This window comes from Cyanistes caeruleus, chromosome 1, assembly GCF_971803275.1.
Source record: "Cyanistes caeruleus chromosome 1, bCyaCae1.hap1.1, whole genome shotgun sequence".
Classification (NCBI taxonomy): Eukaryota; Metazoa; Chordata; class Aves; order Passeriformes; family Paridae; genus Cyanistes; species Cyanistes caeruleus.
This window is the reverse complement of record NC_141701.1, coordinates 98,841,168-98,860,396: the sequence shown is the minus strand read 5'-3', so window position 1 is coordinate 98,860,396 and position 19,229 is coordinate 98,841,168. Positions and strand designations below refer to the sequence as shown.

The 19,229-nt window shown below is 36.2% G+C and overlaps 1 protein-coding gene across 3 annotated transcripts in view; it reads right to left on the bottom strand.

Moving 5' to 3' along the window:
- POU6F2 (POU class 6 homeobox 2) overlaps positions 1-19,229 on the bottom strand; it is a 311,706-nt gene that overhangs the window by 245,761 nt on the left and 46,716 nt on the right. For all 3 annotated transcript variants that reach the window (XM_086844510.1, XM_023919541.2, XM_023919539.2), the window contains exon 2: positions 4,567-4,738. In XM_086844510.1, coding sequence (XP_086700636.1) covers positions 4,567-4,738 — 172 coding nt within the window. The remainder of the gene's footprint in view (positions 1-4,566; positions 4,739-19,229) is intronic.

Sequence of the window (19,229 nt, the reverse complement as noted above, 5' to 3'; positions counted from 1 at the left end):
TGTTTATTTAAATGTGCGCAAATCCATTTAACTCCCATATCTTCATCCATATTTCAAGCATACATGGTATTATGAAAAGATCAAAAGCCCACTAATGAGCCAAAGAAAACCACAGTCATCAGATCCAGCACAAGAAACTTAGGATTTAATTTCACTGGAACAAAACCTTGCCAGCAAGAAAAAAAAAAAAAAAAAAAAAGGTTAGCAGTCAATATTTTTCCTGTCCTGCAATAATTAAATAGGAAACACTTTTGCTCCAAAATTAGAGGCTTGGTATTGCCCTCACTATATACTTACAGCTTTATTTATTTTTTGATTTGTAGAACTACAGAGTGAATCTCAAAGAAAAATTTTTTATCATACAGTAAAATTAACTTAATATGCAAGTGCATGAACTCCCAGGTTTTTTTTCCATCATCTAATTATGTCACAAATTGCCTTCAATTAAGCATTAATTAAGGACTGGATCTAACTCCAGGAAAGTCAGCCTCAGTCCACAGGGGGTTTTGATGCTTGGATCAGCAACTTCATTCTTTGGATTTTTACCATACTGAGAATTTTATATGTGACATAGCCTTGGTGTCTATACCAACTTTTGAATCTCAACAGTTTATTATACAGCTAAACATGATGGGTGCTTTTTTTCTTCTAAGATGTTGGTTTTTTTCAGAACAATACTTCATCATTTATATTAGAATTGTTTGAAAATGTAGTAAAGAATGACAACCAGGATTAGTTAAGTTAGGATCAAATCCCAATGTGTTTATTCAAGTGAAATGACTACTTAACATTAAAAAAAGCTTTCTCTAGTAAGACCGATGGCATTTGGCCTGGGCTACTATTTTGAAGGATATTGCAGAGTAAGACAAGTTGATCTGAAAATGACACCGCCAGAAAAGTCAAGAGCCATACTCCGTTTCTATGTTATTTAATCACATTCTATGGATAAAATAGGAGATATTACTTCACAAATAATTTTAAAAATAAATAACTCACCACAAGATCTCTTACAAAGCACCTTCACCTCATACTGTACAGCAAGACTGTAACCAAAACATTGTAGCTGTGCTAACCCACATTTCAAAACTATATTTTTGAGGTAATGTGTTCCATGACAGATTCCTTTACCAACATTTTGCATCTCATTTTCGACCACTTTTTCTACTCTTTTCTAGTTTCATACAACCTTAGTATCAAAAGTCTTTTGCATGCAGGTATGCAAATTCAAAAGAATCCACTGGTATAAAAGCACAAGTAGAGGATTACAGACTCCTGGACCATGGTACAGCATTTTCTTTCAAAAGAAAAAAAAATTAAAAATTAAAAAAAAAAGAGAAAAATAAAATTACCACCAGGAGAAAGCAATCCAGCAAACAACAGTAAGGTGCAACCCCTCTAATCACAGCTGCTCCTGTCATCACTCACAGGGAACAGCTGCACCACAGTGACAAAGTGCATCTTCTCAGACACCTGTACACCAGCTTTAGGTGGAAGCTATTTCTGATCCTCAGGAAGTCATACTTAATGCTGGTATTTGTGAGACTTAAGATGCTGCAGCATTCATCTGTTTTATCACTGATAGCAAAGCACCCATAAGAGAAACAAAAGTTTAGTGCATCTCTTAAAAAATAAGTACAATTAATTGTGCTCCTGCCCTTTCCTCACTGGCAGCAGGGGCTGTTACTGAAGAGGTACCACTTTGACAGGTAACAAAAAACCAGATACCCACTGTTTCTATGGCATGCAGTGAAATACCAAAACAAGGAAATTTGAGAACAAGTAGGCAAATTTTAGGAAAAGGTGAGAAAAGCAGGACTGTGCAGAAATAAACTCATCCATCAGAAGAAGCTAAGCAGAATGTGTCTGGTAAAAGAAAATAAAGCTCTTCGCATCTCATCATTCAGCTCTGTTCACCTATATGAAAATGTGACTCATGACAACAAGACACACAAATGCTGGTCACTCATTCCAACTAAATCAGTACATGATTTTCACAAATCCTTAAAAAAAATGAAAAGCAGTAGTGTAGAAAAACTTTGTTCTCTAGGACTTGTCTCCTCTCAAATTTCTAAAATACTCCTTCCTCACCTACTTACGAGATTTGGGGAAAATTTTCACACAGCGTGTGTTAAATGTTATATTTGAAAAAGATATTTATTATCTCTGATTACATGAAAGAAGGTTGAAGGAGAAAGTTGTCATTCTCTAAGCCAACACCTATCAATATGTTCACAATTATTCAACTTCAGACACTGCAAAGAAAAGTACAAAGTATGCATTCCTAGCATGCTATTCATAACATTAAACAAAGAGAAAAACTATAGGGTGGTGATGTTCCATATTTACGTTATCACAGCTTCAAACACAACTACACTTTATAATTTTTAGTCTTTACTTCAAATCTATCTTAAGGGATCAACCTGTGATATAAAATCTAATCATCGTTATTTTACATTTGCTCAATTTGATCCTCAAATGAATCTAAATTGCCCCACTACCCTCTATATTTTTGCTATAAAAGTTACTATAATTAATTGACAAGGGCTGTTGTTAATAGATCTGTAGCATCTGTCATAATTTCAGCAAAACCGCAATAAATGGTACATAAGTTCATACTTGAGGCTGTTTGACTATTTCACTTACTTTTGTTTACTTGGGAACATCTTTTTAGCAGAATAAGGATCAGACTAACAAACATCTTACATTCACCAATAGAAAAAGCACAATATATGAATTTTTAGCTTTTTCACTAGTGCTTTTAGTGAGATAAATTATATTTTCAGCCCAGAAGGAGACAAGATATGGTTACACATCATTTCTATATCACACACGACAACTCTAATGAAAGTGTCTGTGTATATTTCACTACCACTGTAGAACATCCAAATGACAAGGGCTCAAAAAATATCCTGTCTTTTATTAGAAGACTTGCCTGGTCTAAAAACAAACAGACACTTCACTATCTTTAAATTAAAAGCTCATTTTTTGCTTTGTATATGCCTTGCTGTGTTTAATAGATCCTAAACATTTGAGCAAATAAAACATATAAACATAGCTGAAGATGTTTATATTACTCTAGATAACTGGTAGCCTTTGAATTTTAGGCATTATAATTCTTTCCTGGATGAAATGGGCTAAAATAATTATTATATGCTTTTTGAACATTCAAACTGCTAATGGAAATTATGCTTTCCATGGAAACAAAGATTACTAAGAGGGTGCTTAAAAATGGATGTGATATTCAGTAATGGTCATTACTGCAATCCAGAAATTAAATTTTGGGGGGGTTTAATTATTATTTTTCCCACATCTGTAGCAAAGTTATTTAGTAAAACGTTTTGTGCTGTATCTTTCAGTAATGTGTAAAGAATATTATAATATAAAATCACATGTGTTCTTTTGTTTTAAAAAAATAATCTTGCAGCTCTTATTGTAGGTGGAATACTGAAATCTGAACAGTGCTACAGATTTCCTTGCAGATTATGAAATCAAAAGTTGAATCTTAGAAAATGGGCTCTCACCCTCTCTCCCTTAAAGCTGCATTCCCTTTAAACAAGATCTTTTTCCCTTTGACTTCCACCTATAGAATAATGAAAAATAAGTAAATGCTCTATTTTTACTAAGGTTTGTCTCAGGTCACAAATAGAAATAATTAAAAGGGATTTCTTCAGGGGTGCAGCCCCTCTAAACCCAAAATGTCACAATCTACCACAGAGTGCTGCTACAGCTCAGACACCTATCAACATCTATCACTCAAGCACGCGCCTCAACAGCTCTGCTCCCTTTTCTGATTAGAGATCAGAGTTGCTTGAGTTGGCTTACAGGGTGTCATCCGTTTGAATGACAGATGTCTGTGTTGGAGTGCCACTCTCACTGCTTTTGTTTTGATTGTGAAATGTTACATTTATCTGGCACAATTTAGACTATTACAAAAAGAATAAAAATTCAAAAGGTAATTTCTCTCTCCACAGGCTCGAGAAGAAATATTTCATTTCTAATTTAAATTCCAAAAACATTAGCTCCACGTGCAATACCCTTGCTAGGCTTTGTTTACTCAGTATGAAGTGTTTTCCACAAGAATCTTTCAGCTCTCTTCAGCCAGATTTATTTTTACCATAAAAAATTATAACTTTTCAGTTTAATCAAGCCTCAGAGAAAGCTGCTAGCATGTTAAGACACCAGCACCTACCACAATAATTATTAAAGTATTCCAAGAATATCCCACACACACACACACACACACATTATTTTACGCTAGAGTCCATGGTTCGAAAAAAATCAGAAAACATCTGCAACTTGCACGAAATACGTCCATTGTTCACAAAAGTTTTCAGGACTGATGCTGTCATTCTGGTAACCAGTTGCAATAGGAAGGAGCAGAGGACTGTGTGCCTGCATGCTCCAAGTACTCTTTCCCACTTACAAGAAAATTGAGCGAACAAAAAAAAAAAAAAAAAAAAAAAAAAAAGAAAAGGGGGAAAAAAAGGAAAAAAAAAAAAGAACAGGGGGAGATTGCTCTTCCGGACAACATGGTAGCAGTGAAATGAAATACCTAGACAGACTTACCGAAGAGCTTGCTGGGAGTGTCCTCGCTGTCATTTGATTCCACAGGCGCAAGCAAGGGCTCATTCAGCTCGTTGTCTGAAGTAGCTGCCTTGTCCTCACCTCTCAACTCTGCATTCATTTCACTCCGCAGTGACAGCGAGGGCTTACTGACTTGTCCAGCTATCATTGGATCCTAGGATGGGGGGGAAAAAAGAGTGAGGGGGGAAAAAAAGTGGCAGCTTTGGTGTGCGTATACTCTCTCTTCCACTCCCTCTCTCTCTCACACACACACATACACACACACACTCTCTCTCTCTCTTATCTCTGGCTGCTCCTGCTGTTATTGCTGGCTGCAGTCAAGTGAAGAGCTATTACAGATCCAATGAGTTTTCCATTACTCCCCACCCTATTAAAGCTCAACTAGCATGTGAGAGATTCAGGATGCTTTGGAGAAAAACTTCTATGAAAGCAACATAACCAACACAGCTTTAATTGTGGGATGTGCTTTTTTTGTGTGTATGTTTTTACACCTCACCCTGTCCTTAGCATAGTAAGAGAAGAAATTCCTATATGCTCCGATACCACAGAAGAGGAGCCCCCTGTGAGTGCTCCATAGTGATTTAAAGAGGTATCCTCAGCTGTATAACATAAACAAAATCAAATACACAGTTTCTAGCATTCCAGCATTGCTACGAAAACACACAGCATCAAATAGCCATTTCATTGCATACTTTTAACAGAAATACAGTTTTCTTCTAACTGTTCCTGTCGTTGGGATACTATGCTCCAAAAGTCCATAAAGACACAAACACGCATTTTTCTTTTAAAAATAAAAAAACACAGAAACCGTTTTCTAAAAGATAAAATTAGTGAAGATACTTACACATACAGTTTGCAATTATTCTTGTGTTCGCAACATTATATCCCCCATAAAACATTACACATATATATATACACATCTAAATTTTTCCTTGATGATCAGAATCTGTTTCATCTTCTGCTCATTGAGGACGTTTGGGGGTCAGGCACTATTTCCAAGCACACTCGGTTATTCCGTATGCAAAACAATAAGCATAATATCATGACAGCACAGAGAGCAGAGTAAAAAAAAAAACTAAAAAAAATAAAAAGAACAAGTGACCTTGTTGCTCTCTCTAGCAGCTATTTATTGCAAAGTTCATGCCTAAATGGTTCTTATGCAGAGAACAGGTGACCAGCGAGCATGTAGGTTGGCTAGCATGTTCCCTCTGTCCCGTCCTCACATTGGTCGATGTTTGCCTGTGGGTTTTTTAATGTATTCATGTCTGAAAAGTGAATTTGATATGACACATGATAATCTATGAAAATGTTAATCAATACAAATAGTTTAAGCTGTCATCAAATGCACTTCTTTAGTCAATACTCATATTGCCGAAAACAATGTCACTGTCACCAGGGCTTAATTTGCACAGCACTTAAATATTGGACTCTGTGCATCAATGCACTCCTCTTCAAATACTGTAGGTAAACACATTTTCTCCCTATTTAAGGCTGAAGCACTCAGCACGCATTTAGTTGAGCCGAATCCTCCCTTTTGAATACCTTGATAGGTCCACTGGAGGGCAAAATTAATACTTAATTGAATCTCACAGTCATCAAAATAATCAATACTTTTTTATTATTTATTCTTTACAGTCTGTTGACTGTTTCAAACCTCTGAGGGAATGGTGGAAAGGATTCATGGCTTTGAAACACTGTCATTTAACAAGGTAATTTTCAGTGGGGCATTAGGGGTTGTGAAACATATAATAAAACAAAAATGGTGGCTTATAATAGGAAGAAAGAAAAGAATTATATTTCTGCCATCTAACAAAACAGGATAAATAAAAAAAGCAAGTGCAAGCAGGAGAGGGAGAAAGGAGGGGGAGAGGGAAAGAAAGACTGGCTTTTGAAGGGTTTTATCATATCAAGAGCAGAGCTGAGCTTTCATAATGCTGACATTTCTCATTCTGACAATCCTAAACAAGTGGAAAGGATGAGATCGCAGATATCATCTTTCATCACATTCCCCAGCTTAAGAACCAACATGACAGCTTCTCTTCCCTTTACACTGTTAATTACTAAATAAAATACTGCTCTCTGTCAGCATTAGATTATTGCAGATAGCAACCACAAACATTACTCCATTGTTTTGTTTTGCCTTTTTTAAAACCAGTGATACCTACCTTGAACTCTTCAGAAAATAAATTAGGCTTGTGTCTACATATTGTAAATATATGAAACATAATCAATTTAATCAATTTGGTCAATCCATGTTATTGTCAGGCTAAATTGCTGGCAATTTATTAACATTTCATTTACTGTATTTATTAGGCAGCAACAATCCAAACATTTCTTAGGTGTTTCTTCAGAGGAAACAAAAAACAACAGATTTCTTTTGCAGACACTGTAAAAAAACTCTGAGTTGTTTTGACTCATACTCATAGTGCACTATGGACAGTCATTTACTGAGGCAAAAAATTTGTTTGCTTTCATATACTAAATAATGTATTTTAGCAGGTTTTGCAGCTAAAGGTCATTGTGAACACAAACAGCATTGTTTCATTCTGTGCTGCTGCTCTCAATTTCAGCTATTCCAAACTAACATCAAGATTTGTTACTAACATCCCTAACAAATATGAATCAAGACCAAATTTGACCCTTTTGATCAAAATAGTTTGGGGATGAAACTAAACATGTCCACAGAGAAAAACTCCTGATTTGAGGATTAACAGAAATTTAATGGATTTAATGGAATCTGTTGGATTCTAGATTAAGTCTAAGTTGCCAAATTCTGAAGTTGAATATATGAAAAATGGGAGGAAGAATAATGTGGGGAATGTGACAGCACTGGGAGAAACCTCAGCCCTTCGATGACAGTGAATTCACAGCAACTACAACAGAGCCAGGATTTTACTTTGTTATGTATATCAATAATTTGGCCTCATCTAGAGTACTTTGTTCTGTTCTGGTTAGCCCATCTAAGAAAGATACATCACAAAAAGATGCTGTAAGAATGATAAACTGATTGAAAGGACAGTGCTTCCAGAAAAGTGTGACTAAGAATGAGCATGATCAAAGGATACAAGAAAATAAACAACAGAAAGAAAATGTAGATCAGAAACTATTCACCCTAACTCATCTGAGGAGAAAAGGTGTCTCCACTGAAATGGGAAAAAATCATAAATCTAATAATAATAAATTATATTTTTCCAAACAGTAGGTGGTGGAAAACCTGTGGAACTCATTGCTGCAAGGTATTACTGAGACCTGCACTGCAGTAAACATCAACATAGTCACTCACATGGCTGGGCATAGTCTTAGCAGTGAATTTAAAACAATTTTTCAAACACACAGGCAAGGACTATAAAAAGTGAAATAACATAAACTGCTGCCCCCTCCCTCAGGTAACACAGAACCTGTAGTTAACCCCCAGGGTAGTTCTCTCTGTCAGGTGGTAAATGAACAACAACTTTCTCTATAAGCAGACGGATCAGATACTGTCCAAATTTCTAGTCTACATGAAGACTAAATAAATCATTTAAACAATGACTTAAGGAAAGGTATGTTTCCTTGAAAAACATATTAAAAATTGGACATTTTTAAACTTCAGATTATCTCCAGGCCTTCAATTGCTTTCTGTGCTTAAAAACATGTCTGTTCTGCAGTGAATTATGCATGATTAAAAACTATTGTTTTTGCAAAACACATAATAAATTGTAATTCTAGTGCACAGCAAGTGGCCTAGCCTCCAAAATCCCTTAGTGATCAAAGGGATTTTTCCTATATCCCTAATGGCCTCCCTAAAGAAAATTCTGGAGTAGTTGCTACAACAGCTGCAGGCCCAGCAGCCCTCTCCTCCTCTTCTGCCCACCTGCAAGTCCATCCCAGGGAGGACCCACAGCTCTGGAGAGGATGCATTGAGGCAAGGAATTGCATATGCATCCTTAGTAGCTAATGCTGTCAGGATCTGTTCTTCTGCACTGGATGTCTGTGGGCTTGACACTCAGCATTTGCTTTTTGGAAGGTGCTGTAGGTCAGATTACACTTTGCACTGTAACACAGGCTCTTCTGTTCCCTGACAGCCACACAAAAGTTTCAGCTTTTCATATGCAAAACTGAAAAGTCTAAGAATGCATAAAACCAGCAAGATGACCTTTGTCAAAAGTGTTTATATGCTTTAAGTAAGAGGCAAGGGCACATAATGCTTCAGAAATTCAGGGTTCAATTTATGGGAGAACTAAGGAATCACCATCTCCTTATTCAAAATAGAACTGTATATACCACACATGTAGTGACAAATTATACACACATCTCTTGCAGATACTCCTATAACTTGTCATCTATTTCTTGTCCAACTAGCACTTGTACTTCCAGACTTGCCTGTTTCCTATGAGATTTCCCTGACAGCTTTGTGCTGCAAGTGGTCCTCCCTGCTGTGTGTCTCCCTTAAGGGGTGGCTTATACCTCCCGTAATTCGTAATTCGTTTACAGTATCTGCTACACCGCTCTTCAGCTCTACCACTCCCTGATGGTTTCAACTGGCTGTTGGGCTTAATTTAATAGTAAGAATCCTGTGGGTTTGCAAATGCAAATTACAGCTCTGGTAACACACCCTCTTCTAAAAGCTAAAACCTTTACTTTTTTCCTGATCTGAAGGACGGTACAAAGTACAGGAGAACATTTATCACTGTGTTAAAAGCTTTGCCTTAGCACTTTAAGGGTAAAGGTGCAGTTTCTAAGCAAAACTATTTAGTAATCAAAGACAGCTTTTAAAAGAAACTGTATAGGGTTTGTGTCAAACATGCCCTAGGCAGAAGTCTAAAAATGAATTACTTTCTTCCTTAATGTAGGACTTGGGTGATAATAGAGCTTTATAAAGGCTTCATGTACTGATTTAGCCACTGGTCTAAATTTTGTACTTACTGCACCATAAACATTGTTGCTCTGAATGTAATTACTTTCTAAATTCTAGTTCAGAGAAAAAGTAAGACCCTCTGTTTGCTTTTTATTTTGCCCTTAGTTTGAAGTTAATTTGCACAGACTTTCCCCCCCCCCCACCTTAGAAGTATTAGAAATCAATTTTCTGCTTTTCTTCAAAACATGAAATAAATCCTGCCCAAACCCCCACCCCCAATCATGATATTGCACTGACTTCTCTTTGGGACATACACATTGAATTTGTTTGAGAGCAAACACAAAAATTCTACTTATAAACATAAAATTTACATTGTTTAATTACTTATTATTCCAATGACTGCACTAAAAATTTATTCAAATTGTAGCTTTTTAAATTTTTTGATCAAGACAGAACACAATCACAAACTTGGATAAAGCTGTTCTAAGATGTGCCTTAGCTTAGTTTTTGTGTGAGGAATACATTAAAAAGACTCTACTGGAAAAGGATTTTTTTATTTTTTTTTAAATACCAGTGAAATTTAGGATTGCCTTCTCCCTTGTTCTTCTTATGAAAAAGTTTTCTTCCTTCATCTTATTGCTTCTAGAGATATCATTTTTTTTTCTATAAATATAGATCTCTTATAGACAACCTTCTTTGATTCTTTCTTCTTTTAACATTGTTTTATCTGCTGTCACTAATGTTCTGATATTTCCATCCCAGTCTATCCAGAGACTGGTTTATGCAAACTACTTTGAATCAACCTTTTGTCCCCTGCTAGCCTCTGACCATTTCTACCTGCTGGCTCTTATTTCCCTGGAAAAGTTACAGGGAAAAATCTCATTTTCTTCACAGCCACTTGAACCACCACCTTTGGTTGGATGTTTATAAGCAAAACAAACAAGCTGATACATGACCATTGATCTCTCATGGCTACTTTGATCTTGAACTTCTACTTACATATTTATGTCTCTTAGCTGTATTACTCATATTCAATTTACTAAAATCTTCTGTATTACTTCTCCTTTCTCTTACAGCAAAAAGCTGATATATTATCAACTCATCTCACTTACTATGAATATTATGACCCAAAACAGTCTCTGCTTTTCTTCATCTAGAATTGTTTATATTTTCCTCATTAAATTCTCTGTAGCAGAAAAAAAAAGTTCTTATTTTCTCCCTTTTCTAAAGACTAATATGGCTTTGGACATTTTGTCTTACCAGTGGTATTCATTTTCACACATAGCATTCAGGTTTCAGTTAAAAAAGAGTTTTCTAGTTAAAAAATAATGTGGCTCATTTACGAATCAGTGCTTAGTTATACACATTTTATTAATAGTACTGAAATATAACAATTTAGTTTGGAAAGTCAGGAGAATTATCACTGCTCATGGTGCTTTGTTTCACAGATACTTTCTTCTCCAGTTAAGCAGTAATGTTAGGATTGTCACCTTCATTTATTTACTTAATTTTAAGTTCTGAGGAAATTGAAGTGGTTGCTGCTAATTAGAATAGCATAGCACTGACTGAAAAAATAAGGTTTACAGAAATTTATGGTGATTTTAATTGTTGCTTCAGGAACCTTAAAATATAATTAATTTTATTTCTTTTTTAAACTTAATTTTCAGTGGCAATGACCCTTGAATTGCTGTGCCTTGAGATTGAGGTACTACAATGTGTTTTCAAATCATACCCGAAAATCCCTCACTAAACATTTTTTTCCCCCTATTTCACTACTTTCCCTAATGAAACTATTGCACATATTTCTGGCACCTATTGATATCAAGCTGAAAGGTTCACAAGAGAATTTCAATTTTCTAATCAGACTAGATAGAGGCTACAGGGAATAGGCACACAGAAGCTGCCCCATAGTAAATAGCTAGATTTATTAGATTTATTAATTTAATAATTGCATTTATTTTGCAATCAGTTTGGGTTTATTGCTCTAAATGTAGACACCAGCAGTCATGCTGCAATCTTCAAAAAGGAAACAAAGGCAAAGAATGCTGGTTTCACCATAGAAAAAGTTAGGAACAATAATTCATTGTAGGAGACATCTGCACTCCTGGTCCAGAAAAGCCAGTTCTTAATCCTGCTGGCAAAGAAATATGTGCACTAATGAATCCATACTTTGTGTTTTTCCTGACACACACGACACTTAGAGATCACTAATGCCAGAGCACACAGCACAGAAGCTTTACTCTAAATGTTGCTTTAAAGTCTTAAAAGTTGACCTTAATGCTTCTGATACAATTATTAGTCTGATTTAAAGATCATACTGCTCTTCTTGTTACAAGAACTCTTGTTAAGAGTGTTGTACCAAATCCAGGGTGAAGGTATTCAAAACTGTCCTCTATTAATTTGATAGCAAGAGTTTTAATTTTGGCTTTGGCATAATTATAATGATTCCACACTTAAATAACAGACTGCCTTACTAGAACAGAGCCTGTCTATCAGTGGGCATGTAGGAAAAGTTTGTATGCATACACAGGTCAAGAGACAAGAGAAGCTACTATTCTGGGAAGCTGCCACACTCCTCAAAACACACGATAGACAATAGCACATGGCCACTAGTAGAAATAACAAGTCCTGAGAGTGGTGAAAGAAATCAGCCTTCTTCTAGTTAAAGATTCTTGGAGTTACACAAAACCTGACCCATTTTTCTGAAAGCAGACAATCAGGCCCTAGAGATCAGGATAGGGCAAAGGCAAAACAGGTAATTTTGACTAGTGGAGTAAGCCTTCAACAAACTTTTTCACTCATTTCATAGAATCATTTAAGTTGGAAAAGACCCTTAAGATCATCAAACCAAGAGATTTCCTACTCTTCTTTCATCTGGTTTCCTGAAAGAAGGAGATGCTGTAGGAGAGCAATTTAACCTGAAATTAGAAGATGGTCCTATCTGGAGTAAGATTTTGACTCTTCATATGAGTAATGGATGATTCCCAATGCTCTGCCAGTTCTATTCTGAAGGAGCTATGTCAAGCATAAGAAAACATCCAGAAAATTTCAAGCCTGAAAGAATAACTAAAATTTTTATAGTGTGGGGCCAACTTACCAGAAGACTTGGAAATAATCCAGTATGAAGAGGAAAGCATTGTCTTCCATTAATGAAAAAACAAAACAAAACAACAAAACAAAAGTTCTATAGAGGTATTTGTTCATTAGTCTTATGGAAAAAATACCATTCTATCCTAATGTAATAAATTAGGTATGTCTAACTGATCTCTGCTCTAGAAAACCCCAACCTTCTTGTTCACCCCAAAAATTATTTCATGTGGTGATGTTTTAGTCTCCACGCTGACCACCTGAGAAGACATGAACCTGCTTACCAAATCACAAGTGCTCTTTCATAAGCCTGCCAGTTTCATAACTTGTCTTTTGTCTTGTTCCTTATTTGCTCAATTTCTATTCTGAATAGCCCTTAAACACAAGGCCTCTCTTTCCAGATGATTATGCTACATGTGTTAAAAGGCTCTTCTAGAACCTACAGTATGCTCTTATCAGCATAATCTTTCTGCTCTCCAAGAGAAGAGGCCATAAACAACCTCTTTGAAATTAAGAAACACAATAAAGTTCTCTATAGTATACTGGAATTAGTCTTTCCAAGGTGTTAGATTTCTTACTAGGATTTCTACCACAAAACAGTTAATTGGTTAATTTGGCCTAACCAGAAATTTAAGTACAGTATTATATGCAGTTTGTCTATACTTTCATTTTTTCAGGCTTAGTCAACCATGCACACACTAGAAATTACTTTGGGTGAAAAAATATCAAAGCCAAAATTCAGCTAAAATTGCTTTCTTTTAAAAATCAGTACATCCAGGATCACATCAAAATCAAACTTACAATAGCTTTTGAATGTTGATCGGGCATGAGAAAGAAACTTGACCAGGCTGCATAGAAGGGACTCAGAGTGATTTAAAGAAGCCCTCCTCTTAGTTAAACAAGAACTTAATTTTACATAACATGTCAGGATTTTCATGATGTAAAACAAAGAAACCATTAACTTGAATTTTTAATGTTCGGAGCACGGATTAAATAGTAACCCAGGTGAGTGGTTAATGCAATTACTTGCATTTGGTCTAGGAAGACCCAAATCAAGATCCACCTGTAGTCAGCTGTAAACTCAGCTACCTGAGGAAAGACATTTCCTATTTCAGTATGGATCTCTTCCCTAGCTCTCACCAGAAATTCTATCGAACACCCACAATGTAACACCTTCAAAAGAAACCTTGTTGAGGTACAAAACCCTTACAGTGCAATGAAGCAATGTTTTATAGCGAAAACTCTTTTTTCCTGAAGATTTTTAAAGTAATATTACTTTAGCTCAAATTTCATCCAGATTTTTAGTTGAATGCCACTTTTAAAATGGTTATAATTTGTAATACAATACATGGTAATAACCTAGACCAGTTTGGATGTTCAGTATCAATTTTTTGCAGATCTTTTAAAATCTTTCATAAATACGGTTAAAGCACTTAAACAAATCACATCAGGCAAAACATTATTTCACCAGAATATCACAATCAAAAACTGATGAAATGTCTTCAATCCAAAATTGTTCTTTTTTATCTTGAAGCAAGTAATAAAGTCTGCTTTAACTTCCTCTTGTTAAACAAGGCCAAAGTCTTCCCAAATCTGAATCCAAACTTAGGATAGCTCAACCTTAATTTTATGTATTATGTGGTTAGTAAGTTAGTTTGCTCTCCATAGTCTGCACTTCATAATACAACACACTTGAATTTCAGTGACAAGTATGGGAAATTATTTCTTTTCTAGCATTTCTACTCATATCATATTTTCTAGGGGGTGGACGTTTCAGATTTCTTTTTATCTACTCTAACCATAGAATAGAAAACCAATAATGCCCATCTGTTGAAGAAACTGAAAGCCTCTCCTGATCTGAGGCTCACAGACTAAAATGTTATTTTCTTTTTTCCAGATACTAGAAGATGCACTGCAGCTTCCAGGTTAAGAGGAAGAATCCCAAATAGTTTTCCTATCATGCTTGTATGTTGAGATAATCTGACAACAAAACCTGCTGCTACAGCTGCTAAACATACTTAATAATGCCACAAATACTGCAGATCAATAATGCAATGCTTTTTATATTTCCCAAGCCTTTCTCATTGATGAATGAGTGCAATTGTTTTTTTAATCATTACAAAAGATCTTCAGGGTTACTTTTCTTCATACCAGGTCTTCATCAACACCTGGGTACCACATCTTTCTTCTCATATTGTTGATCAAAACATATTAATATCTAATTAAATGTTTTCAATTCAACATGCCTTCAATTATCACACAGCTTCATATTTCTAATGCAATTTGCATAAGGACTTAAAGAACTTGAAGCCCAAAGGGTGCTTCATCTTTTTGTCAATAGCCTTAATCTGCTGGAAGTTGCAGATGTACTTATAAAGTCACAATGTTTTGTTCATTATGCTAGGGTAGGATGTATCACACACCACACACAACAGTATTATGTGTTGGACATGCAGGAGGATCTCTTCAATACAAAGCAGTTTTTTCTGTTTAATGCTTTACCACAGGAAAACAGCAGAACATTTACCAATCATTTTAGCAGCAATTACAGTAACTGGATTATCAATAAACAATGAATGAAACATTTCTCAGATCTGCTGATATTTTCCTACATGAACAGCCCAATTCTTTACTAGATACTGTTTGACAGGGGGATCTTTGGAGGGTTTGTCGTTCTTTTAACAAAAAATTTGCCACACAATGATTTACCATTGGCTCCCTATTGCTTCTCGAGGACACTCCTTCAAACCAAAACAATATTTTAAGGAAGGAAAAACCAGAGAGTAAACCAAAACATGCAAATATAACCACATGCTGATTTTTGCAAACTGGCTGACATCACTGGGCTGCTCAGTTTCACCCTAGAAGACCAACTATCACTGCTCTGCTCAGAGAACAGCCACAAGTGCTGTTGATTTCCTTCTGGTTTAGCATGAGAAAAATATTTTCAAAGATCCTATTATTGTCTATGACATTTATATTTAATGTTTACACATATATGCATGTAAATATTACATATGTAAAAGAATTTTTAGCAGACCTGACTCCTTACCAGTTAGGCCTTTTGAATTGCTGCCATCTGCTTCAACAGGGACAAACACATACTCAATTCTCCTCGTGAAAAATCACTGAGATCTTTGTAAGGGCCCTGATTTTCTTGTCATTGAAATCAATAACAAGATATCAGCAGGTATCCCTAAGTGTAGTTTAATTATTTATAAAAGAAATTGGTCAACATAATCTCATAATACTATTTGTCTCAAATTACTTTTTAACCTACTTTTGAACCTATTACAAAATTTATGTTATTTTTTAAAACAACTAATAAGTATAATTTTTGAAAATAAAGTTTCCTTCAAATTATTAATATTATCTAAAAACTATTATTAAAAATGACATAATTTGCTCTTTTTTTTCTTTTTCTTTTGCTTGTAAATGCACAAATATGCAGGTCATTACTATAACTGCTTTGGTAACATTAGCATCCCAAAAATTAATATTAAAAATCCATTATAATTTCAGAGTGATTAAAAAATACAAAGATAGAGCAATAAAATGCAGAATATGAGTTTTGATCACAGTCTCACAGTTTTTGTTCATTGTAAGTTATTTTCATATGTCAGCCCAAATGGAAATGGTTACTGTATGTTTGGCATATATATTTGAAGGAAGCATCCTCTCTTTGTACTTAAAGGAAAAGCTCATTCCTATGTCCATATTTATCATTAGTTTTCTGAACCTAGAGACTACATGTATTTATAGTTTGCATATGCAAAACCAAAGAGCCACTTGGGTTTCCTGCAGCAAGCCTGAGTGTATTAGCACAGCTGCAAGATCATACAGTGTTCAAACCACCCTTGACCTTTCTGTTAGTTCTCTTATAATAAAAAATAACCTTTCTTTTGTGGGAGCGTAAGTTTGCCACTGGATGCTTATAATAGGAGGGCTGGCATCTTGGAGGCTCAGTTTTGCCACTGAAGCTGTACACATTGCCAGACAAGTCGCCTAAGCCCTACAGACTGTTTAACCAATTTGCGAAGGAGAGAGCAGGGCAAGGGTGTCTGTTTTGACTTCTAAGCCTTCCTGTGAAAATTTGCATCCCTATCCTCACAGAGTCTTTGCTGAACTCTTTCTTGCTCTATGCTTTTCTAAGGTTTAATCATATCTAACTTAGAGTTTCATAAAAACTAACTTTCCTCAAACTACACTCACAAAATTTTAATTGTATTTACTGCTAGGACAATTTCCATTATATTTAAATGGACCATTAATAATTTTATCCATTTATTCCTTCTGTTAACCTACTCCTTTAATGATTTACCTGCTTTCTATACCTACAGATACCCATTTTCTCATGTGTTGAGCAAGTAATCTAGCAATGCATACTTAACCAATTTATTCCTTACATCAAGAAAAATCCATCTCTCATTTCTTAACCTGATGGCACTTCTGATACATTTCACAGAGCTTCTGCAGGTCTTGATTGTACCTGTCAAACTCATCACTGGGACAACTTCAAAGGGTCTTCTAGGAGTAAAAGATGCTTTCTCCTTGCTCTCTTGGTACCCAGACTGCTACATTGCGTGCCCTCCATTCTCCCAGCCTAAGGAGCTCAAGAAGAATAGGAAAGCACATCTTCACTGCAGAGAAGGAAGGCAAGAAAATAAAACACTGTAAGACAGGAGCTCATGTCTGCTGTTATCAGGCCCTCTCCTGTTACGTTACTTTTTCTTTTCTTCCTACCACTCACTGCACTTTCCTTAGGGATATTCCCTTTCCAAGCAGTTATCAATATGACTACCCTTAAAGTCCCAGTAGGTGGTTCTTATTTTTTAATCCTAATGAAATGTTCCCCCAGCCCATTTACTCCTGCTTGTGGTTACAGCAGGTGCTTCCTCTTGAAGATTTGCACTGTTTTGGTGAGCTATTATGTCTAGCGGCCAAGCACCCACACTCACTCACTGCCCTCTCCCACAGGATGAGGAGAAAACTAAGAGAGGGAGACATGGCTTGTGGATCAGTATAAACAAGTTTGTGCATAACAGCTACCTGAGAAGATAAACACCATAGACACAAATAATTCCTCTTTCTTTCTCCCTGCTTTTAATGTTGAACACTACATCATATATATGGAACATCCCTTTGGTCAGTTGGGGTCAGACATTCCAACTGAATGAACTGAACTGAACAATTTGGGTTTGAAGGCCATCTAAGACCACACTAAGATCATCTAGACCAGGTTGCTCAGAGGTCCAGCTAACCTCTTCCTAAATATTTCTAGATATGGGGTATCCACAACTTCTCTGTGCAACCTGTTCTGATGCCTCACCACTCCCATGGTAAAGAATTTTTTCCTACTATCTGATCTAAGCCTATTCTCTTTCCATTTGAAGCCATTCCCCTCTTGTCCCATGTCTTGGGTTGCAATGCAAGATGCATTGTATAGATGTATTCTATTACCATCTGTTGAGACCAGGTGCTGCAGTGCTTTTTTATATTTATATTTATATTTATGACCCATAACTCCAGGGGGATATCTTCTGTTAATGGGTCAGCTGTTAAAACCAGGTGTCGCAGTGTTCTTTATCTTCCACAGCCCATCCTCCCTCCAGGGGGCTATCTCTGTTAATGGGCCATCAAGTCTCACTGCATGACTGATAAAATTGCATCATCCCACTGTGAGCTGCTCCACCCAGGGGGAGGAGCCAAGCATTCCTACCTGGATATAATCTGAGGCTTGGAACACAGCAGTTAGCCTTTCTCCACTGGATTCCCAGAGAAAAGACTGGATCTATCTACACCACCAGGCCTTCAGAAGAAAACTACTACAAACCTTCTACAGAATCACTGCTTCAACAGAACCACGTCTGTCACTCCAGGAAGACTGCAGCCACCATTTAATCAGACTGCTGCCAACACCCTGACCAACAGGGTGTCATGTCGTGTTCTGACTCTGTCAGTAGGTTGTTTCTTATTGTTTTTAGTGATTGGTTTTTTTTGTAATACTGCATTCTTATTTTAATTTCCCTAGCGAAGAACTGTTATTCCTATTCCCATATCTTTGCCTGAGAGCACCTTGATTTCAACATTATAATAATTCAAAAAAGGAGGGGGTAGTTTACATTTTTCATTTCAAAGACAGTTTCTGCCTTCCTTAGCAGACACCTGTCTTTTCAAACCAAAACATCCTATCACTGCAAACTCTTGTAAACAGACTTTCTCCAGGGAGGCTTTAGAGAGACACTGTCCTTTCCCAGCTTCTTGTCTGTCTCTAACACAGACACCATGCACTGTTCTGTGATTGCCAAAACACTGGGGTGTCATCAGTATTGTTTTAGTCACAAATCCAAAACACAGCATCATATGTGCTGCTATGAAGCAATTTGCCTCTGACCAGCCAGACAGAGTACTGTGATTCAGATCTACAACTTAGGAAAATGAGTGGAGGACCCACACATCTGTGACATTGTTCGAACTCAACTCACAGGCCTGACCCAGTTCATGGGCTTCTTCTGCATTCAAACACAGGATCCTTTTGATAATCTGATTCCAGCCTAAAACATTACTGTGAAGACTTCTGAAGAGAAATCTTGGCAAAATAAAAGCATAAGTGAAGAGATTTAGGCAAGCACCAAACAAATACAAGTGGCTACAAGTGGGGTAAGAAAAATTAAACAATCTCCTTTTTTTGCCTTTTTCTTTTTTGGTTTTAAACCATACT